This window comes from Drosophila arizonae, chromosome 5, assembly GCF_054131065.1.
Source record: "Drosophila arizonae isolate 15081-1271.41 chromosome 5, UAZ_ARI_1.0, whole genome shotgun sequence".
NCBI lineage: Eukaryota > Metazoa > Arthropoda > Insecta > Diptera > Drosophilidae > Drosophila > Drosophila arizonae.
Genome location: NC_142925.1, coordinates 17844731 through 17869616, shown reverse-complemented (window position 1 = coordinate 17869616; position 24886 = coordinate 17844731). Strand labels below are relative to the sequence as shown.

General features: G+C 36.9%; 1 protein-coding gene across 7 annotated transcripts in view; it reads right to left on the bottom strand.

Moving 5' to 3' along the window:
• mtt (mangetout) overlaps positions 1-24886 on the bottom strand; it is a 151754-nt gene that overhangs the window by 29588 nt on the left and 97280 nt on the right. For 3 of the 7 annotated variants that reach the window (XM_089472199.1, XM_089472200.1, XM_089472201.1), the window contains exon 2: positions 234-1488. The exons of 3 other annotated variants lie outside the window; for them this stretch is intronic. In XM_089472199.1, the coding sequence (XP_089328325.1) occupies positions 234-1365 (1132 nt within the window). In that variant the 5' untranslated portion in view covers positions 1366-1488. Of the gene's footprint in view, positions 1-233; positions 1489-24886 lie in introns of those variants that run through there. One more of the 7 variants, XM_089472202.1, reaches the window with a different exon arrangement.

The window sequence follows — 24886 nt, the reverse complement described above, 5'->3', positions numbered from 1 at the left end:
AAAATATAGTTTGAATATAAATTATATAAATATCTGTAAATTAATAGAAATGAGAGAAGACAAATGAAGCTACAGAATGCTAAAAGGGAAGCTCTGTTCTTTCGGATTCAATTTCTTGAGAATGGCAAGAATAATCTTAGTCAAAATAATAAAGTAACCCGATGTAGAGCTGGTCGATTTCTTCAAGAAATTAAAGTTTCATAGCAGATTCGTCCACAGTCCCAACAGCTCACCTTTAATAAAGTCCACGGCCATTTCGAGGCCGTACGAGTCCTTGTCGCAGTCGTCGAGTATGTGCGCGCCGAGCGTGATGTTTGGCAGCAGATGCATCTCGTTGATGCGATCGATGGTGTAGAGCATGGCCTCGAGGGCCTGGATGCCGCCCTGCGGCATGATGGGACCGCAGGTGATGCTGTCCTCGCGCGAGTGCACCATCATGAGGCCGCCAATTATGACGTCGCCCTCAACAATGGCTTCGCGCTTGACGGGCCAGTGGCGCTGCGGCTGGCTGGCATGGAGGCGATCCTGCAGAAAGTCGACCGAGTCGGGCAGCGAACGCAAATATTTGCCGCCCAGCTCCGATATCAGTGGCAGCATCAGATTGTTGGCCTGATTGTTGTTGTTATTATTGTTGTTGCTGTTGGCATAGTGCGGCGTCACGTGGCGTCCACGATGGCGGCCGGAGCGCGTCGAGGGACCGCCAGCGGGCGACAGGCTGAGTGGCAGCTCGATGTTCGCATAGCGCTGATAGCTCTCCAAATCAAAATGATTATTGGCATAGTCTAGCTGGTCCACCACATGTTGCTCCAACTGTGAGGGCTGTGGCTTCTCTGGCGACTGCTGTTCCGCCAGTTCCTCGTCGTTGACATAATCGGGAAATGTTGCCGGCGTGGCCGAGTGCAGCCAGTGCGAGTGTTTGCCCAGCTGTTGCTGTCGCTCTTCCAGCTCCAGCGCCTTATAATGATTTTCTCTATAAGTCCGGCCATGAACACGATGCTTATGCTGATGCAGATGTTTTCGCTGCTGCTGCTGCTGCTGCTGCTGATGATGATGGTGATGGTGATGATGATGGTGGTGGTGGTGATTAATATGATGATGCCTCGCGGCTGTGTAGCTCTTGAATTGTTCAACTGGAAAAAGCAGCTGCTGTTCTGGCGCTGGCAGCTCCCTCTTTGGCTGCTCCTGCTCCTCCTGCTGTTGCTGTTGCTGTTGGTGTTGCTGCTGTTGGCCATTGTCCACGGACCACTTATCTCGTATATCACCAATAACCGCACTCTCCGCGCTGCCCGCACTCGATTCGCCCAGCGCCAGCAGCACAATAACAAAAGCGAGCACACACAAACGATTCGAACATGCTAATTTCATGTTTGCATCGACTTTAATCTTGAGTTAATTCACAATTTATTTGGATATTATTTGAGTGGATTTATATTATATTTCGCATATATAGCCATATTGCGGATTTGAAAGTTCCATTTTTGGCAAAAACTATTTAGAAAAATCAAATTTAATATATAAAATAAAAGATTTGTTTTCCTTTTTCGTTTATTAGATTTCACTTATTTTCATTGCACTCATTTTCTGTTGTCATTTGTTTTAAAGTTATTATGGAAACTAAAATTGCATATATTACTAATATTTTTTCTCTCATTAAAATTTCAAGAATTTCATTATGCTCATTTCTATTGTAATTAATTTTTGCTTTTATATGAATATTATTAGGAGTAAATTTTGTTATTTTACATAATTTTGTCTGTTTCAACTCTTGTCTCACATTTCGCGTATTAAATTTCACATATTTTCATTGCGCTCATTTCTGTGGTATTTAAATGTTGCCGCTGTCTACATTTCATTACATGGTCATTAAAATTGCTGAAATTCTGTGGAGCTGTCAGCGGCATTGCAACCGAACTCTAATATCATTAGAGAATCAGCAGTGCCAGCCACGCCCAGCTTATAAATGTCAACTGTTAAACACCTGCCCCGGAAGGGCGCCCATAAAAATGATTGCCCAGTGCTTTTTGTTAGTGTTGGTGTGGCCTAAGGTAACCGAAAATTTTGCATAGAATTTGTGCGTGGCAAAGGCGCAACACAAAGCGAAGGCGAGAGCAAAAGCGAACGCAAAAGCGTTGCCCTCATAATGCACAAATCCTTTGCAGCAACTGAAGAAGGTGCCGCCAGGGCTGGGTTGGGCCAGGGGCGTCGTGTAATTAATCAAATTGTTGGCGGCATAATGAGCTTGTCGGCTTGTCGGTGTCAGAGCACCTCCGAAGGCAGACAGAGCAGCTAGCAGCACGGAGCACCCAGTGCCACTCTCAGCACTGAGTTGACTGACTAATCAACGGGCGCATTAGCGCCGCTTTCCAGCCACATTCTCGGTCTGCAGTTTCGAGTTTACAAAATTACTTATCATCAGCATAATCAGCGGCATTATCAAGTCGATGGCAGCGAGGGCGACACGAAATGGGGGTCGGGTCGGGTCTGTCATTGCCAGACCTAACCTCACTGGCCTATCACTCAGCTCTGGGCTCTCAGCTCTCGGCGTTCGCCTCTCGGCTGCTGCAGCTGTGCCCTCAACGGTTGCGGGACGCATCTAATAATGAGATTGCGTTAAACAAATGGTGCTTTCCTTTTATTGCCCTTAATAGACACCGGAGGCTGCTTACACGCTCGTAATTTATTTTGATTACATTTGTCGTTCTCTATCTGCCGCAGTCTCGCTCCTCTCTCTCTCTCTCTCTCTCTCTCTCTCTCTCTCTCTCTCTCTGCTTTGTCTCCGTTCATTGCTATTTCACACTCTAAGCAAATGAGCGTGTGTTTGTGTGTGATTGTGCTTGCTTCAGAGATTTTAAGGCTCACTAATAAATGGATCAGTCATTTCCCATCAAATCAGTTTTTAATGCCTTCTTTTATTATCATCGAATTTGTCATTGCAAATAAGCCTTAAATGGCTATCAATCACAATTAAGTCTAGATGCAATTTAGAATCTCAGGTAAATTTTAGGTCAAATGAGTGAAACAATTGGAGTTGCATAAATTGAGCAGGTTGATCTATAGCTCTATCACCTTATAGAGATTGCAAATTGAAGTGAAACTTTTTATATTACGTATATATATGTCGGCTGTGTGTTAATTCAGTCATTTTCCATCATACATTTTTATTTGAATGCCAGCTGCGCCTAATAATGAATTCCTGGTGAGCATCATTCACGCTGTGCTTTTCCAGAATTCCATTCTAGTCCCTGCTCATCGTCCACAGCCAATCAGAATGCCACTGACTACTCAGCAATAGCTATACTTGCCTCTCTCACACTCAGTGAAAGTTAAAGAATACAATAAGAAGCGCACAGCTGCATATGCTGCCTTATTTTACTAACACTACTTCAACAGTGTAGTAGTTGTATTTGTCTCTCTCTCACACACACACTCAGGTAGCGTGAAAGAATAAAAGCCAGCTTAGGCGCAAGCTCACATGGATAACCACAAGCTGAAACTGCCTCTTACACTAATACTACTGCAACAGTAGAACGATATTCGTCTCTCTCTCACTTTTACATGGAGTGATAGCTAAGGAATAGAAGCTAGCATTGAGAAACACTCAGCTTAGGTGCAAGCTCATTCATTTACAACTTTATACAAGCTCTCTGGCTCGCACTAATACTATTGCAAGGGTAGCAGCCAATCGTGATGCAATTAAAGAGAATTGGGAAACTAAGAAATTACACTCTGATTAAGTTTCACATACGACGTATATGTACTTATTATAAAATGCAATGAATGGGAATAAATAAACTAATAATTACAGAAGTAGGAATTAAGTGCAGAATCTCATTCATTTTATTTTATACATTGATTATATTTATAGTTATAAATTAAGAGATTAATTGTAATCAGATTTATTTATAAATATATATTCAGCAGCATTATGTAAACGAATTAAACCCACAGCTCATATCTAAAGAGAAAGAGTTATTCCATAATTAGTTTATGCGATTATTTCTTCCATATTTCAAGCTGATTGAAGCGCACATTCGGCTTACGTCCGTAAATAGTGTTGCCCAAATGGGAAAAACTTATCAATGCGCATACGAAACCGAAGCCAAGGTTGCTCCACTTCAGATTCTTTCTGGGATGTCTTATCTAGGCTTATGCTGTGCTGCTCGCTTCGCATGTCTGCGCCCTGTGCCACTGTAGCTCACTGATACTTGGCCGGGCTTGTCATTGCGCTGTGTGTCCTTTGTGCTTTGTCTTATTGGTTATTTGGATGTGGGGACTTTGATTTGATTGAGCATTGCGCTCAGTTGCTGTGTCCCTTTTTGCGCTCATTTGAATATCCCAGACGAGCTGGCATTGAAATTGAAATATGTGTGTTCGCATGTATCGGAATGATGGAGGAATCCCAGCCAACTCCCAGCCCCAGTCGGGATTTAAAGATAATTTGTGAGTGCCCGGGACAGCTTTGAATGCGGCCAATTTGTTTCTACTGTTGCGTGGGTGGCCCACAGAGCTGGCTGACTGTTTGGCTGGCTAGAGTTCAGCTTGTGCAAATTGATTTTCATCGATAGCGCACAAAGTTGCATAAATTGCCACTCGATGTGTTTGCGTTAAGCCCGGCGCAAGGTCAGACACTCGATACGATGGCCGCTTAACGGCCAATATCGTATTAACTATGCATAAAAAAATACAAATAAAAGTAGAATAAAACAGCACCATAAAATAGCACTCGTTGCGCCGTTAAGTAGGCTGTGAAAAAGAGAGCAAAGCCTGTAATTTATGCATTCATCGGACGCCTCAAGTGGTTTCACTTTGTCGCAGTCGCAAAAAGCATCAGCTGACTGAAGTCCCATATATATTCCAGTCTGATGCGGGAATATTTAAAGGGCAGCGCAATTGACTCAACAGCCCTTTAAAGTGTATTGCGTGCCTCCCTCAGAATTTCCATGATGTTGCTGTGGCAGGCGTAAAGTATGCTAAACAAATTGTTACATTTACATAAATGCCAGGCCGAACAACAGACGCATCAAGAAATTTTTCAAATTCGCATCAAATAACATTCAATCATACTTTTGTGCACACACACACGCAGACACACACAGCTGGCTGACACCTGGGCAAGGATGTCAACGTCCTGCAGCTTACAGCTTGGCTCGGTGCCGACGCCGACTCCAGCCGCGCGGATTACGCGACGCCTTCAATTTGTTACGCGACGAAGCAAAAAATTAATAGCAACATATGTAAAAAGAAAAAAAAAAAAAAAAAAAGTGCCAAAATGCTGCAAACACAGCATAAGAATTGTGCTCGACGGCTGAATTATGAATAACTTTGACAGGTGTACGCATACGCGCTGATATGCAAAGTTCTGCCAAACAACGCCACTCGCCCACACACACTCACACACCCACATATACGCCTCTGCAATGTCGCTGTCTACGTCAGTTACAAATGTCTTGCGAGTGTGTGATAAATTTCGTTGACACGCACCAACAGCAACAACAACAACAACAGCTGAGAGCAGCCGGAAGATATTGTACGCAACTGTCTCGTGGCTGTGCTCTATTTACAGTGCCTACGACTGTCTACGTATGTATGCGCACATGTCGCACATCGCTGCCAGGTAATCAGCAACAATGTCAGCTACACTTTTGACACTTGCGCAATCATTTTTAATTTGATTAGCAGCCAAAGCCGAGTGGGAGACCAGCTCGTATATCATTTGATAGCTGCTCTTACCCGGCATTGTGCGGCTCATAATTTTCTCGAAAATTACAATTTTCGGCGAAACCTATTTTACGAGTAATTTATGTGAGTGGGAATGGAATAATATGAAAACAAAATGATAAATAATGTATATATAAAATGTATTTATAAATAAAATATACAATAATGATAAAAATGTAGTCTCTTATATATTTAATCTATATAAAACAATATAAAGAATGCAAAACATAAATATACATTTATATATAAAATAAATGAATTGAAATATTCAACTATAAAATTAATAGCAAAATATAAATATACTCTTATTTAACAACACTAATTAGGGAGTTGAAATTAATATAAAAATATTTTAAATGGTATTCGTTTATATATCATATATATTAAATCTTTATAAAACCACATAAAAATGCAAAACATAAATATAAATGCATATTTAAAATAAATAAAATAATATATATGATTTTTTTGAAAATTTTATAACTGTAAAATATTTGGTTGTGCTATAAATAATATGCTAGAAATAAAATACAACTTCAGAATACCAAAAAGAAATGTAATAGAAAAATACAAATAAATTCTATCTAGCACAGAATTTTAATTTAATTAATTTAAATAACAAAAAATTATACAAATATATTATTAAAAAAAATATATATATAAAAATATAAATATTTAAAAAATTTTAATTTTAAATTTTAATTTTAAAAATATATATAAAATTGTATAAAACGAAAATAACTTAAAAATTTTATATTGTTAAAAAAGAATAAAACTTAAATTATTTGCATTTTTAAATATTATAGAAATATACGTATTTAATTCATGTAAAACAGAATTAGCCCTACTAATGTGAACTTGGATTTTTTAATTATTATAAATTGATATACATAGAGAGCACTCCATAAAAATGTGAACTTAGCCTAAATCTTTGTGTAGAAACCTATTTTTCTACAAATTGAAAATATAGAAATGTACGCAATAAATTTTAATTTATTAAGATATTAAAGTACATTCTTTTTTCGGTATCTCGTTTATTCAGATAAATATTAATTATCTTGCTTGGGTTGCTTGAATGTGTATCGGCTGTGTTTGTTTAGGTCCTTTGCTAAGGTGAACATCCATACAAATCCTGCTAACTGGCCACTCCCAGCATTCTCAGCACTACAGTGGGTCGTGGCAGTTAATGGAAATAATTGCTGATTTCATTACGTGGGATATATTAATGAGCAGCCGGCAATTGCCAGCCGTGCCACACTGACTGACACACGCACACAACAAAGCTATAAAAGTCATTTTAATAAAGGTCAACAAACATAAATACTGAAGGAAAACAATTTCACTTTCATTTCCGGTGCCCGGCGAACGAAATGCGACGTGAAAAGTTTCGCTCAGCGAAGGAAAACTTTGCCTCCTGACATTGTTGAGTCGGAGCCTGAGCTTGAGCTAGAGCTGATGTGCTCGAACGCTCCCGTAAATACATAAAAATATGCGCAAATAACAATAAAACCTACAAAATTATTGATATTGGCTGCATAAAAATTGCTACTCAATGTGGGGCGTAGCTCAACGCACGTATCTGCTCGACGAGAAGCACTCGACAGGAAACTAAAGCTAAAGTCGAAGACGAAGCTGTAGCTGAAGCTAAACTAAGCAAATAACCCTTAGATGTTGGGTACAGAGCTGGCTCTCTTTGCGGCCCGGAGGCTAGCTAATATTAAAACAAATATGCCGAGTCGAGCCTAAGAAACTTGTGCTGCAAATACTTTAAGGCAAACTTTATTAGCTATCAAAATACCTGAGATTTGTGTGCGGCCCGGCCGACTAAATATAGGTCTAGCGTCTTAGGACCCGAACAACAACAACAACAGCAACATCACCGGAGGCAAGTTATGCATGCGCCGACCAAAATACAAAATGGAAGAATTGTAATTGGTTTCGTGTGTTTAACGCTTTGCGCCTGTGGGCCACAAAATGCGGCTAATAATCCCGTCTAGGCACGCAGCTCAAACAACAGGTTTCCCATCCACGCATCGTATGTGACGGGCGAATAGCGCATAGCGAATGTTCGACAGATAGCAACAGCAAACGCAGCTCGCTCGAGATGAATGCGAATGAAAGTTTTTGTGTAGCTGAGCGAAAAGTCTGCTAAATAATAAATTTGATGTGGGCTGCCTGAAGGCATTACGTACGTACGTAAATAATTCAAAAATCGAGCAACCAAATGAACCCATTTATATAATCAAATGTTATGTGAATAAAAACTTGAGTAATTGGGGAACTTATTCAGCTGTCAATCAAATGAAAATGTTGCTAAAACATATTCAAATAAACTAACTGTGCACTCAGGCGAAAATTCATTTAAACGAACAATATGGAAAATCAATTAATAAAAGCAAGCAATTAAGTTAGCTGAATAAGAAATGCCAAAATCATGCAGCGGAAGACCATGTAAATGCACAATTATTAAAATACTAATGTGGCAAAAAAAAAAAAAAAAATTAAAGAGAGAAACTCAATCACACACTTTTTCACACACACACACATAGACGTCAAAGCATAGTCTATGGGGAGGGAGCAGGAGGCGGTGGCTGCGCACATGACAGGAAACCGACAGGCGCTGCCATGTAGCAATTTAGCTACAAATTGTTTTCATTCACATGACAGCTGCAGGGCAACCGAACTCAATCAAATGATGTGTGTGGCGCACCGCCACGCCCCGAGCTGATTGGTCAATATTGCGGTACAAATTAACAATTTGTAGCAGGTGCTCAAATCGAGCATAGAATGTGAACAGAGAATTTTTTATATAAATATAAGACTTGATCTTTTGTGAGTGCTATGAATAGAAATTCAAACTATTCGAAAAAAAATTATAATTATAAAAGAAAAATAAAAAAAAAATTAAATAATTATAATAAAATGCAAATAGAAAATAAAAACGAATAAATAATAATAATAAATAAATGCAGAATAAAATATATAAAAAAAAAAAAAAATAATAATAATTGAATAATAATTAAAAAGAATTAAAATTAAATATATACTCAAAAAATAAATATAATTACTAATAGCGATAGTAAAAATAAATATAATATTAGATAATATTAAAATAGAGTATATAAAAAATATTTATTTTCTTGGCAAATTCATATTTGATAAATAAATATGTAAAAGGGATTAAAATAAAAGCATAAAAATATTCAAAAAATAATATTCAAAAAAAAATATATATATATATTGAAATAATTCATATTAATAATTTATATTTACTTAACAATTTTATATTGTAGCAATAAAAATAAAAATAAAATAAAGCTAAACATTATTTTAAATTTTAATATAAATTTTTTTTTCTAGAATATGAAATACATTTTATTTTCGCTTTATTGAGTTATGCTATCTTTATAAATATTCTTTTTGTTTATTCAACCTCTTGGTAAAGCTAGTATGTATATTTAAGTAGTAAATTATTTAAACATAACTAGGACCATAATAGCATCACTTTAACTATTGCTCTGGCATGCCTTGACAGTCAAAGTCTGGAGAAATATTAGACATTCTCATAATTAAATTTTGCACGCCAAATAAACGCATTAACTTAACAAAGTTACAAGTAACCAAAAACTCAGACGTAAAGTGAAAATTTTCATAATTAATTTTTGTGGGCTTCAAGTTGTTAGACGGGCGGACGGTCCACCCTTAAGGAGCAACCCCTAGAGCTGGCTAGCTGAATGGGCTGACTGGTCGGCCTGCCTGACTGGCCTTTTTCACTGTTTTCGTTTGCCATGTTTGTGCGCAATTTGTCCAGTTTGCCGGCGCGTCAATTTGGGCGACTGTTTGCATAGCGAACAGCACAATAAACCTCACACCTGAGCGCCAACAAAGACCCGAAAATAGACACAGACCGGACTAGGACCACACCACAGCACAGCACTGCGGTTGACCGCTCCTATGGAGATCGGCCGTTGCACACTACTAACTTATTGATGACACAGCAAGCAGAGAGTCTTGAGCTGAACTCGGCCAGCTTGGCTCAGTAAATAGTTGGCATTTCATCTGGATGTCTGCGTGTGCGCGTTTCGCATGCATTAGTTGACCAAATGGACGGCGTATAAAACATTCGGTTATTCGGCTGCGTTGGCAATTTGGCTAATTGAATTCCTAAGCCCAGTGCCTGACTATTTCTACACTCATGCAGGGCCCAAATGTTTGGTTAATAAATGCTAAATGCTGCTGTTACCAGTTGCTGGCCAATTTCGATAGCCATTCGGCTAATATTTTTGGCAATTTAACTGTTTCGATTATTGGTATTTGCTCTGAGCATGCGAAAAATTACAGTTTATCTGGAATTGAGACCAGGTCAAATCAATATTAACCATATCGCATATACGTACAGACAAAATCCTTTTGAAATAGAAAAATAGAGAAAAATACAGGAAAGATCTTATAACATTTTTATTTTCTATCAGAGATTATGTTCAAATTATATTTTGTCTAAACCTGCTCAGACTTTTAATTACATGTCTTTTTCAGAAATTTCTAAATTCAAATTTAAAATGTTTCATTTCACATGTTGAACGCGAAAAAGTAATTGAAAATACAAGAAAATAAACAGAGAAAAAGTCTGTTGTCTTATTTAAATTTAATTCAAAATTTTCATACAATTAAAGAAATTTTATTTTATTTTTGCAATTTGTAAGCTTAAAATACTTTATAAAAATAAGCAAATATATAAAATAAAATTAAGAAGATTTTTGTTTTCTTTTTTATTATATTTTCTGTTGTCAAAAAACATTTTTTTTATAATAAAACTATTGTTAACTAAACTTAACAAAATTAATATTAAAAAAAAAATATTAATAATAATAATAATAATAATAATAATAAAAATAATAAAAAGAAATTCAATAAATGAAAATGATATTTAATTTAATTTTAATTTATATATTTTTTGTTTTTATTTTTTTTATTTTTTATACTATTGTATTTTTCCGAATACATATTTTACTATCTAATTTTCGATTCTTTTAGAAATATTGTTTTGACAGAAATAACATATTTTTAGAAATGAGCTGAGATATCGATTCTTTTTATTAAATTTTCTTTTCCATAAATAGCAAATGAAGCAACTGCAAATAAACCTTCGTTTTTGCTCTTTGCAAAGAGATATGACTTCTGACATATACTCAATATTTTCGAGCTCTGCTGACTGACCTATTGTATGGAAATCAGTGTGTAAATCATGGCCAAGGCCAGATTGAGCTATTTGTTTGACTGGCAGTGAATTTATGACGAGACCTGCTCTCTAGCAGCACAATTACGTAAACCTATAGAGTTTGCTCTGGCCCAGCACAGTCGGCTGCTGACAGCCTGTAGCTGGCTGTCAGGCCGGCTATAGCTGGCTATGGCGTGTGGCAGTCATCAGCATTTGCCGCCACACCACAAGCCGTCAATCTTGCTTGCACAATTTCATTTGTGCATTCGTGTAAGGCCATAAGCAATTTCTCTTTGGACGAGCGACAACAGGCGCTCTCCGCACGCTTATCAGTGACTGTTCACACTTCTGATTTTCTTTGCTTGCTTGAAAGATGCTTTTTTTTATGCCATTTGCTGTCTGTGTGTGTGTGTGCGTGTGAGTGTGTGTGCAGCAGGAGCTAGAGCTGGTGGATCAAAGCTTGAATGGCAGCTGTGTGGCAAAACAGTTTGCACAAATCGTTGTGCATGACTCTGTAAATAATCTATTTCATGTTTACTTGCCACTTTCCAGCTAACCAGCTAACCAACCAACCAACCAACAGAGCCACAAAGTCGCTCACTCTCTGTCGCTCTCCCTCGCTCTCACTCTCACTCTCACTCGCCCTCTCGTTGGCTCTGTTATCCGCGTTAGCTGCTGTGGCAGGCAAACAGCGAAAGGCAAACACCAACACTAGATGGCGCCATTTTGTGTGCCGGCTTGTCTGCTGGCGTGACAAATTATTATGGTATATTGGTTCGCAAATCAAATGAGCACACATGTAAGCATACTTCAGTCTACATTCGATCATTGCAATGAATCGACTGCGACAGTTGCCACAGCTGCCGCTGTTGCCACAGTTGCCGCAGTTGGGCTGCTGCCAAGCTGTGTGGCCTCCGTCGAAACAGTAGATTGGCATTCATTTATCGCAAATTTTCGAGGGCCAAATGCGATTTTTCCAGTTGAGTGTCCTGGTTTCGAGCACCTATTCAGGTGTGGCTTTACTGTACAATACACACAGAGAAGTGTGGCTCTAAAATTTTATCGAGGATTCATTCAATTGATGTGACGAACATAAAATGAAATGCAGAGCTATTTTTGGTTTTGGTCTCTTATCTGCAATCCAAAAGTATTTTTATTGCCATCAAGTGTGTCAAGACAATACATAAACAGTTTTAATTTTAACTTTTCATTTGTGTTACTGCAATGATTTCATTTCAAAGCTCTTCCAAGTATAGAAGCTGCCCAGCTGAGAAATATTAGTTTACTTGTAATTTGCTTGAAAAAATTTGTTAAATCTTGTCGTTTGAAAAATATTTATAAATTTATATGATACTATAATATAATTGCATATTATAAAAATCGCTAAGATGCTTTTATGTAATTTAAATAAATAGCAAAGGCTAATATATATAAATATTGTAAAATTTAAAAAAAAAAAAAATTTGTAAAAATAAAAACATACATATTTTTTTAAATTCCATAAATATGTTTTTTTTTTTTTTTTTAAAGGAATATTCGTAACTAATCTAAAAAACTAAAAAGTACAAATTATATTTAAATTGAAAATTTTGTAGCTCATAAATTTAAATTCTTTATTTGATTTACTTTAGCTCTCACTAATTAACGAGTTTTTTCGCTTTTTACTGTATTTAGTATATTTAGAAACTAGATTTTTAGTCCATGAAAACTCATTTAAATAAGTACAATATTTTCTTTGCGGCAGTTTACAAACAAGTTCGTGGAAAATATTGCTCGGCCCTGACTTTTGTTTTCATAAACTAATTGAAATTCGTAGCTGCTGGCTTTTTGGTAATTTCATTTAGTTCTCTTCCTTGGCTGCAGAGCATGTCCATTTCCAGTAGGGAAAAAAAAAGATGTTTTGTGTGTAAATCTGCATGCAGCTAGTGAATAATTATTTTGTGAGTTCTCTTTGCAAGACTTTCACATGTTGCAGCTGGCAGTCCAATGGGAAAGACAAAATTAAATAATAAATTTTATGACATTTTTTATGAAGCTGTCGGCTGAAGTGCCTGGCAGAGCATTGTAGTACTAGTGGCTCACGGACTAGCAATTTCGTTTCATTTTCATGCAAATTTCTTGGAATGGCCGAAAACACAACATGCGATTCATATGCAGGCTGTTAACAAAGCTGTCGGTCGAGTTCCGGTTGCGGAAATTGAATCATTGTTTTCGTAGCTGTTGCATCTGGCTGAGCAGGGCATAATTAAAGCCAACATGCGAACCGATTCCAGACAGTTAACATAACTCAAAAGCCCTTTTAGATAATTTAATGGCTCTCGACATGCAACAAAGCACCAGCAACAATATCAAAAGCCGACTCATCCAGGACCTCCCCTGAAGCACAGCCGAGTCAAGTCCCAGGCCCAGGCTCGGTCCTCGGCCCAGGCCAGCCATGAAATGGTGTTAACTGTTTCATGCAGTTCACTGACCAGCGTTAGTAGCCGCCAAGAAGGAAGCGGAAACTGCCTTCGCATGTTAGTGTTGCCAAAGCAACATATTTTAATTTGCCAAACGATGTTCCACTATATTATTATAGCAGCTCATAAATATTTTGAACGAGCTTTATTTTTTTTTTTTTTACAATTACAAGACAAAGAGCAGAAGTGCAGTAAAGATAAAATGAATTTATATTAAAAAAAAAAAAAAAGAACAGAAATTTAAATAGTTTGCCAGTAGCACAAGTCTTAAAGGAGAATGCCGATAATTCGAATTGGCAAAGGATCAAATATTTCGATTAACACAGAAATTAAAATTATTAAGAATTATTGAGAATCAATTTCTTTCAAGGAGAAATTTTTATTTATTTTTTTTTATTTATCGCTTTTTTCAATTTAGCGGGAGTCGACTGTTTGTGAAATACGCCCTTTTGGGGTTAGGGGTGGATTATAACAAATATCGAAATTCCATATAATATACATGAATATATATTTAAAGTCTCAGCTCTAATAATGTATATATAATTATATATATTATTATATATTGTATATATAATTTAATAACAGATTAGGTTTTTAGTCTATAACAAAAAATGAGAGTAGTAATCAAATTTTTGAAACAAACTTAATATGCTCATGATATAAACGGACTTTAGAAACAAAAATTCAAGTCTCTAGTTCTTATATCTTCTGAGATCGATGCGTTTTAAACACACACGGACAGACGGTCGGACTCGTATATATTTTATGAGCTCTGCCACGCTTCCTTGTGTTTAATCAGCTTTTGGGACTTATGGAAAATAATAATGAGAGTACTAATATTTTAATTGAATAACCTTCAAAAAATCCTCATCAATTACTGTTTATAAATTTTTAATAAATTTATCTATAATTCAAAGTTCTCCACATTAAAACTGAGCTTGTTGAACACTGCTCAACATAGTGGGAAAAAAGCAGGAAGTTACTCTCTGCTCATCCCCAGTGCTCGAAGCTGCCAGAGAGCTTCAGTGCCTCAATGGCCAGCCACAAATCCCAGCGAGTGCTTGGGCTAGGGCCAGCGCGCATTGTGCGATGTATCAATGTCCATAAATTTTTGAAGAGCTTCCAAGTGGTTTCAGTAATTGCGTGGAACATGCCAGCGGGAATGGCTGAGCGGGCTGTGCAACATGGCCGCAATGTGCCACAGTCAGAGCCACAGCCACAGCCGGAAGCTGATGAAATTAGGTGCAAAGTGTTGGCCCCGGCAAACGTGGGAAATAATAAAAAGTAATGCGGCTGTAACTGTATTTGGTTTGTTGCCAGACGGCATAAATTTCGCACGGCAATTCGAAAACGAAGACGAGACAGGTCGAGGCACGTAAAAGCCATATTTACTTTTTACGGTAACAATGTAATTCTCCGCTTTTTATTTTGAAGAGACGGTGAGGGAGAAGAAAGAGGGCAGACAGCTCGTAAATAATTAGTGCGCTGCCGTTTGTTAGACGCTTGCCATAAAAACTGACAAGTGACAAAATACTTTTTGCATGTCAAACTTTTTTACGATTTGTGTAAAATTTTGAAGAATAAAATTAAGTTTATGGCAAGTAGACTTGCAGCTGCAGCATGTGTGTTACCGTCTGAGCCTGAGTCTGAGTCGGAGGCGTATGTCAAGTGGCTGTCAAGTGGGCGTGTTATGGCCATAACAAGCTGAGCATTAAGATCTTCTTTACGGCGTCTTTTTATGTAAATTCTACAAATTGTGATTTTCGCTTGTTAATTTTGATTTTTACTGCAAATTCAAACATTTGAGAGTTTCTATTTAAGCGCTCAAATTGTGAAAATTGTCGAAATTGTGGAAATTGTGCAACTTTTTAGTGCCACTCGAGCGCTGGGATGCCTTAGCAGAATTAGTTTTTGCCGCAAAAGCAAGTTGTTTCATAATTGTTGCAGTTCGGCAAAGACGTGGTTCCATTAAGCTAAAACCAAGTCCTCGAAGGAGCACGCACACGCACACGCACACACATATGAGCAATTTAAAGACTCTTAAGTGGGAATTTACGTTTTTTTTGCCCAATTGATTTCCAGTTACATTTACAGTTCAACTTGCAATCACATTTACGGCAAACAGTTTTGGGAAATGGGTTTTTTCTGCGGCATCAAATGAAATTCCGTTACTTGGAAAAAAACACATAGCCCGGCCAGCAGCTGTGCATGTGCCATAAAGAGCTTCATTTATAAAATATCAGTTAAACAACAACAAAACCAAACAAAAATGTATGAAAACAATAAAGTGAATATATGGGAATATAATCACATTGCAAACTCAACAAAAACTCGAGTGCAAAATATCCACGGGGAGTTTTAAATGCCAGCCGAGTGTCGAGCTGAACAAACTGTTATTTGCGTTAAAGTGAGCAATCGACAAATAAAAGCGAACCATAAACTGCCGAGCGGCCAGCAGGAGGCAGCAGCAAATTGGTTGAATTAAGATTAAACTATCTACAGCCTGAAGCAGTGAAATACGGGCTTAAGCTCTTAACAGCAGCTGCTGGCTTAAATCAATTTACATATTTGGAAAATTATATTTAAAATATTCATTAAACAGGATGGGAAAAATATTCATTCAAAAGATATTGCAAACTGTAAAGCCTTATATAATATTAAATAAAAATTCAATAATATATATTTTATTTTATTTCGTATTTATTTATTTTTATTTAACTATTTTTTTCACACATTAGTAATTTTTTCAATATTCATATTTGTTATGTTTTTATTTTATTTTATTATTATTAATATATAAATAAATATATTTTAAAAATAAATATATATATTTATATTTTATTTTATTTTATATTTATATTTTATATTTTATATTTTATATTTTATATTTATATTTATATTTTATATTTTATATTTTATATTTTATTTATTTTTATATTTTATAATTTATATTTTATATTTAATATTTCATTTTCTATATTTTATACTGTATATTATATATTTTATTTTTTATATTTTATAATTTATATTTTATATTTTATTTTTTATATTTAATATTTTATATTTTACACAATCTATGCTAATAAGTCTTCAGGTTTCCAGAATATTCTATAATAAATGAAACATCGACTTTAAGACTTTGAGTTTTAAGCAAGAGAGCTGCGGGTAAGCCCAGCCTCGCCTAAAACTTTCAGCTTGTGAAAGCAGTGAAAATCTGACAACGCCCTTCTTTTTTATTCTTTTTTCTTGCTGTGCATATTTAAATAGCCAGTGCTGTTTGCTTTGGCGCAGTGTGACCAGACTACGTGATTGACTATGCATTAGGAGGAGCTACTCGGTGTCCATTCCAGGCCTGGCCTGGACGTTTTCATTGAATTTCGAGCCATCAAGCGAGCAGCTGTCAGCCGCCAGAGGCCAGCCACCAGGCAGAGAGAGCTGTTGACGTCAAAAGTTTTGTTGAGTTGTGACTTGATGGATTGATATTTATATGGCTGTCCGGCTTGTGCACTCTTTTTTATCATTTAGGAGCCAAACCTTTTGGCATCGATTAGTTTGACTTTGACATATTTGCTCTGGGGCAAAAGAGCAAACAGCACGGACAAAAAAATGGCGCAAACAGTGCAAGCGACAAAGCAATAATAATCATACAAAGCTACAATATTTTCGCCCTTTCTTTTATAATATATATATTTCTCGGAATTTATCTCTGTATTTGCATGCATTTTTGCTGGCTTTTTGCTTATATATTTTTGATATATGTATATATTTTTAATATGCTGGCAACGCATTCGCCGCTTTGCAGTTGCTTTGCTCTACTGCTCTTCTGCATGTAGTCTGCCTTTTCTGTTGTGTTTGCGCGTTTGACTGAGCGTGTTTTAGTTTTAATTTTAAGCGCAACTCACGTACCACACACATGCCGACAACGTTGCGTGTACGCAATATTCGCTCTCAGCTCCTCGTGCTCTGCCAGTTTATTGTGTGTAACTTTCACAATTCGAGCAACGAGGGCAGAGGGCAAGCGCCCGTTTTAATAGTTAGCAGCCGCACCACGAACGACTTTTAATTAAAGCCAACAGCCAGCGAGCTCTGCCCATTCGCTGCTCAGCTGCAGCTGCAGCTGCGATTTTCAATTATGATTATTAACTGTAGTGCTGTTAGTTAAAGCTTAACAACCAATTAAGTACATATTAAATATAATCTCTTAAGCGAGCAGCTTTTGTTGTTAAGAAACAACTTGGATTAAACATACATATATTTTTGGTTTGTGAAGTGTGTGGAAGTTGCATGGAAATTTATGTTTATTTGCGGCTGCAGCAAGCAAATATTTCTAAAAGCAGTGAATAATCTATAAATTTCCTAATCTGATATTAAATAAAAAAAAAATGTTTTAGATTGTATGAATTATATTTGAATCGAATTATGTTTTTGTTAAATTATTGTTAATTTAAGTATTAATATTTGTTTTTATTGTTATATTACTTTATTATTATTATTATTTTAATATTATTTTATTATTATATTTTATCATATGATTTGAGCTCACTGGAAGTTAAACCATTTGACTATCTAAAACAAATTCTAAAAGTTTGCTAATTAGTTCACATTAATATTTATATATATAAAGAAAAAAAAAATTAAATAAATAAATAAATAAATATATAATATATTTTATATTATATTTATACAACTTTCAAATTGGATGAATGAAGAAGGAGAGCTAGTATTCCTGATGGCCTACAACTGTAGCTCTCAAATAATCGCTGACCCATTGCCGTTGTCTGCATATAAGTCCCTTTCCCTTACACTCTTTAAATAAACACCGAGAGAAGATCATATGCATCGAGCTCGTTTCTTTAATGAGTTTGTTATTCATATTTAGCTGAGTTCAACGAAGCAAAATTAGATTTGTATATGTATTGGTATGTAAGCGAGAGTTGTGTTGGGAAGTTCATGTGAAATGACTGGGTTCATGTATATGTGAATATAAGGAAAATATTTACTCAGTTCGTAATCTACTGCTCTCATTGTGACTAGGTTAATCGTATTTCTCCCTAGACGATGTTCGGTAAACGAGCATCACACGAATATTTCAACTCAAGGCGCTCAACAGAAAAGAGCCGAAGCGAAAAGAACCGAAGTCTTCTGCTCAGCGAAAGAATGAAGGGAGAATGATGATCTTCGGTTAATTTGAATACAAGTATAGAAAAAGAATAGCTTTAAATTTATTTAATTATAATTTATTTACATAAATAATTAATTGAAATAAATTTCAGCTTTATTAAACTGTCTTTATCCTAAGCAGCTCTACCCTACATATAATATTCCTTGTTCAATCTAATAGCATGCAAAATTGTATTATTCATAAAACAAAGTCTATATAAAGCCAAACTGAAGGCTGTTTAATGAAGTACAGCTAAGGCTATGACACACACTCTCAGGCTCAAGAGCTTGGCTTAAAGTAAAATGGAAGTTGATGTTGCTTAATTGCGACGCCAATGATGAGGTGAGCAGCAGGCGATGGCCAAGGGGCGAGGGGTGAGGGGCACGATCTATTGAGTGCGCCACTTAGGCACGCCAGATTGCTATCTGGCAGCGCATATTTATGTATCGCCTGACGTCAGCGACATTTACCTAAGCGTCCATAAAAGCATTAATAAAGCACTCAACGCTTCGAATAGGGCGCTGCAGCTTGTTGTCTTCAGTCTGAGCTTGAGCTGCGGCTGCGGCTGCGGCTGCGGCTGAGACTGCGGCTGCGGCAGCTATCGAGGGCCAATAAATAAAATCTCATTAAGTTGAAGCCGCAGCAGCGTGAAGCGAGTCGAGTGGATCGTAGTGTGTGTGTGTGTGCGTGCGCGTGTGTGAGAGAATCTCTGGGGAAAATTATAAAATTTCCATTTTATTGACATTCGAAATTGACTTATATCACGCGCGAATCGTTGGCTGGGCTTAAGTGTTTGCCTGTTGGCCAACTGAAATGGAAAGTCTGCGTACGAGGCAATGCTCCGATAAATAAGCGAAAAAAAAAAAAATAAAAAAATAAAAAATCGTGTAGCATAAAACAAGGCGCTAAGCAACAACAGCAGCAGCAGGCAAGTCAATCAAGTTTGGCGAAATGGTTCAATAAAGTCAACAACATACAGCCAGTGGGGGGCGCTGGGCGTGATGGTAGTGGCCTGCGGCACAGTTGAGTTAAAGTTCAAACAGAGCCCCGCTGAAGATATTTAAGGGCTTTCTCTCACCCCCCACACACAAATTACATTAACACCGCACACAGCACAAAGCCAACAGAGACCAGAGGCCAGAGGGAGATAGTCGGAGCGAGAGAGAGAGAGAGAGCGAGCTAGAATGTTGAATACAGACAGAGCACGAGAGACAGTTCATACAAATGAGCGCGAAGGAAACGCAGTGCAGAGTGTCGATTGCTGATAACAGCCGGAAGCGAAATACAACAACAAAAACAGCAACAACAACAGCAACAGCAACAATAGTAACACAAAGCCCCACAATGAAGCTCAAAAGACAAAGCCCCGGGACAGTGGCGGCGGGACAGGGGTCGGGATAAATAATTCTTTTTTTTTTTTTTCTTGTGACAAAGCGAGGAAAATTTTATAAAACGAAATTGGCTGAAAAGCAATTTTTGCATAAAGTTCAGTCGAATAGGTGTGCCGTTATGGTAGCCAGAGTGGGCGTGCCAAGGGCGTGCGAGGCATCCTGGCGGCTCAGCACAAATTTAGACATTGTTTTGGGCGCCTTTTCGAAACGCACTATGCTTGGCTGACTTGCCAATCAATAATTCAAATTATATTTCGTTTTTTTCCGCGCCCGCTTAACAGAGAGAGACAGAGCGAGAGAGAGAGAGAGAGAGACAACAGCAGAGAATGTAAGCGAAGCAACGCATTAATTTGCATGGAAAGCTAAATAAACTTGAACTTGTCGCTTAACAATTTTTTTTTTTTTGGCATATTTATTGTTTACTTTACAAAGAAAACTTGCTCCGCATTCTCTGCCGAGGCCCACACTAATTTTTGTCCAAAAAGTTTTATTTAAGGGGATTGTAGCTTATTTTTTATGATAAACTGCACTTATGAGCAATATTTTAATTTTTGATTTGAATGTAAACATAATAAAACAATTTAGTCAAATTTCTACCAGCCTACATTAGCATTTTTCTTCTCAGTTCTTTTTTTCTTTTTTTTTCACTTCTCTTGGCTCTATCTCGCCAAAACTTTCCATTTATCTAGTCTGTCTATTTTTGGATAAATGCGGCTACAACTTTTATTGCCAGACTGAAATGCTGCGCCCCACAAAAAAGCAGAGCGAAGCACAGCGAACTGTAAGCAAATCAAATATGCAATATAAATAAACAATAAATTATGCAGTCACTTAAAAAGTCAGAATGAGCAAATGCCACACAACAGCCGTTCGTCTCCTCTCGGCTCCGCCATCATAAATCACTGCCAAAGGGCAGAAATCGAACTTTCATTGTGAACAACAGAAAACTGTGACTTCTGCTGCTGCTGCTGCTGCTGCCGCTGATGGCCGACTCGATGGCTACTTGGCTCAGCGAGCGATGATTTATGTGCTCTATGAGACCGAGGCGATGTCGTGTCTTGTGGCTCCCTTACAAATGGCCGGCTAAGCAAATTGTCTATGTCTTTGCTCCCTGTCAAATCCATCAAACGTATTAAAGTGACCTCGTGATTCGTGAATTCAAGCAGCAATTCTGCATTTACTTTGCCTATTCAATTCAGGTGTGTTTGTGTGTGTTTGTGTGTGTGACCGACTCATGTCATACAATTTCATTCATAAAAGCAAATAAATCACTTTCTGCATTTGATTAATATTGAAATGTATATATATGTATATACATATATATATATAGCTTAGTTTGTTTGTATATTGCAAGTGAATTTAATTAAGATTAAAGCGAAATTTAGCGAAACATATATGCTTTAAACACATTTGACCTCTGTCAAAAGCCGTTTGTTTTCTGTTGTACAACACTGGCAAATGCTTACACAAATATGTAGCTAAAATATAATCGATTTATCGCCGGCTTTAAATGGGCCAATGAATCCGATTTAAATGCCTGGCGGGCTTATCGACTGCTCATATATGTAAATCGTTGTCTGGTGCCAGGCACACATGGAAAGCACACGATTTATATGTCGAATAAATAAGGGCAAATGGAACAAAGGCCAACAATGGGAAAAGGAAGATGTAGAAGAAGAAGAGCAGCAGCAGCAGCAACAACAACAACAACAGCAAGTAGAAGATATAAAACTGAACATCAAAGACGTCAAATGAAAGCAAAGCTCGACTCGTCAGCCATAAAACAAATTGGCATGTTTTATTATTATGACAAACAGTCAGGATATCACGCTTCAAATTAGAGAGAGAGTGGGTGATGATGGGCTGGGGGGAGGCAGGGCAGAAGCGGGCGTTAAATAAACAAACACAGCAGCGCTAAAATCCTTTCGAGAATGTCAGCATCAAAGCGCTGACAGCTCAAAATCGTAACAAACTGCAAAAAGCAAAAATATACAATGTTATGCTGAAACCGTTGCTGTACCCTCTCCATCCCTTCACCATGTCCACCCCGCCTACCGCTCTAAGCCCTCTGTACTCTCACAACTAACTAACTGTTAACAGTGAAGAGTGTCCATCAGAATGTGTAATCAAACACTTTTCTCGCAGCGCTTTCGCTGCTGGCATGACTTAACGGTTCACACACACACACAAACTCACACACACGCCACGTTGTGGGCCCCTACTGTCACTTGTGACGCTTCCGGGAAACATGCAACGTATCCAGTTTTTTTTTTTTCCTTGTTGCTGTTATGAAAAATGTCGTGCATGTTTGACAAGCGTCCGCATTGAATTTAGTGCATCATAAAGGGATTTTAGCTGCAAAATTGATAGAGAGTGGGAGCGAGAGAGAGAGAGAGATAGAGAGAGAGAGTGTGGCGTCCATTGCATGCCGTGGCCACAAAAAGTTTAAACAAAGTTCGCATCAAAGTTTTATGCGCGCTTCGTTGCAAACAGTTTTGCGGATGCCGCGAATGGAATCTACTTTATGTTTATACACCATAAATGTTGCCTTTCGTTAGGCCAATAAATATGTAAAAAATAAGTGAAAATATTGCCATTGAGCGTTACGGAGTGTAGAGTACTCTTTCATAGGCCAGATGCCCTGAAATATTTTTTCAATTTATATTTGAGCTCATACTCCTATATATATTACATATTTGAAATCTTTAGCTACAAAGATAAACTAAAGAATTGTCAGGTGGACAAATAGATACAAAACCAATATACCCATATCACCTTCGAGAATGAGTATAAGTAGAGAAAATGTTGCTGTTAGCGCTGACATTCTTTTGACAGCCAGATTTGAAAGTCAACTTTATCTTTCCACTTTCGATTGCTTCAATCAGTTCCTAAACCTTTTTCAATCAATTCTGATTAATTTAACTAGCTGTCAGACATTCACTCACAGAATATGCCAAATATTTCGCCATTTTCGAGCTCTAAATTTCAGCCAGAAAACACAATAAATCGTGCTCGTCTAGCAGGAGCCAGGACCTCCGACAAATTATACAAATGATGACAGCTATTTTCTGTTTAATTGTCAGCGCGCTGCGGCTGGGACTCTGAGTTATCTCTGATGGCGCACAATTTGACGGCCCATAAATAAGAGAGCGCCAGGCAACGCGGCTACAACTCGACAAAAACCTATTCAATGAAAATTTCCCAGCGAAATTTGCTCAACATTAATTGTTATCTCTGTGGGTGGCGAATTGTTGTTCGGCTGCCCGTACAGTTGGGTATTAAATTCATTAGGCGCCTTCCCTTGTCTCATTTGCGTGAGTTCTGGTTGAGTCGACTAAGCCAATGGGGTTAAAATAGGTTCGATTACTGAATACAAAATACCTCGCAATTAGTTGGAGATATTTAATAATACTCCTTAAATGAATTTGGTAACAAATTTGTTTCAAATTTTAGACTTTTTTTAATTTAAAAAGTGCGAAAGTTAAATAAAATTTAGACTATTTGTAAATGATAACTTAATTAAACTAATTATAATGTTAAAAATATTCTTTTAACTTGGAAAACAGGCTTAAGGGAAGTTTAAAGCAGATTAAATGATTGGCTATAAAAATACATCGCAAATAGATCAAGATTTTTTTTTATATTTAATGTGCTTAAGCTTTAAAGCTTCTGGAGAAATATAAATAAAATAGTAAATGTAATAAATTCAAAATTTACTTAAAACTGAAATAGATATATATTTACATATATAATATTTATTTATTTATTTATTTGTTTTTTATTTTTATTAAAAAAATTAAACAAGTAAGTTTTTAATGGGCTTTAGTGAATAATTCATGTACGTGAAATTCAATTTTAAATTCATTTTTTATTGTTTTCTACTTTTTTAAATTAAGTAAATATAAATTAAAAAAATATATATATATTTATAATAATAATTTACAAATTAGAAACTTTGCTTAAATGAAAAGTAAGTGTATAATTCTAAATATATATATATATATATATATATATATATATATATATATATATATATATATTTTTTTTTTTTTTTTTTTTTTTTTTAATTCTAAATAAAACCCACTTTTAAATGCTGAATTAAGCTTCCTATTTATACTAAGCCAAAAGCAAGTCTCAAAGTGTTACAGGCTTACAGCATCTCCTCTGCTCTTTTGCACAAAGGTGTCGTGGAACAATAGCAGCAGCAGGAGCAAGAGAATTAAAGCTATCAAAGACTTTAAAATGTTGTTTTTGCCAGCTGGCTTCACGTTTTCTACTGACCGCGCGCGCGGCTGGGCACGTGTGCGGCATTTTAATCGGATTTGTATGCAAAACATGCCATTGTCTATACAAAATTCAATGTATTGGAATTAATAAGGGGATAGAATAGGCCTGCATGTGGGCTACAGCACCGGCTCCTGTTCCGTCCCCTGAAACGTGCGGCGCCCCGCCCCTTCCGCAATCTGTGCGCGTCCTTGGGGCAACCAGATTCCTGTGAGTTGGCAGCCAATTTTCAAACATTTTTTGCTGTTGTTTTTCTTATTGTTGTTGTTGTTGTTGTTGCGTGCGCCCTTTAATAGCCAATGCTGGCGAAATGGAGAGCGCACTCATAAAACGCCGACCGGAACCTTAGAGCTGCATAAATATTTTTATTTTTATTCCTATTTTTACGATGCCGCGCGTTTAGATAACAGAAAAAACGGAAAAAAAATGAAATACAAAAATAAAAAAAAATGGCCAAAAACACGGTAAGAATACAGCGGACCGAAACACTGGCAAATGATTTTTGGTGTTTTTTATGCACAGCTGCAAATAGTTGAAGTCGTTAATGGGCAGCCATAAAAGAAGAGCAGCCGTAAGACAAAGCAAAGCACAGCAAACAGCAGACATGCTGCGATGAAGCTGCGGAATGAAACGCAGCTTATATATACATGCATAC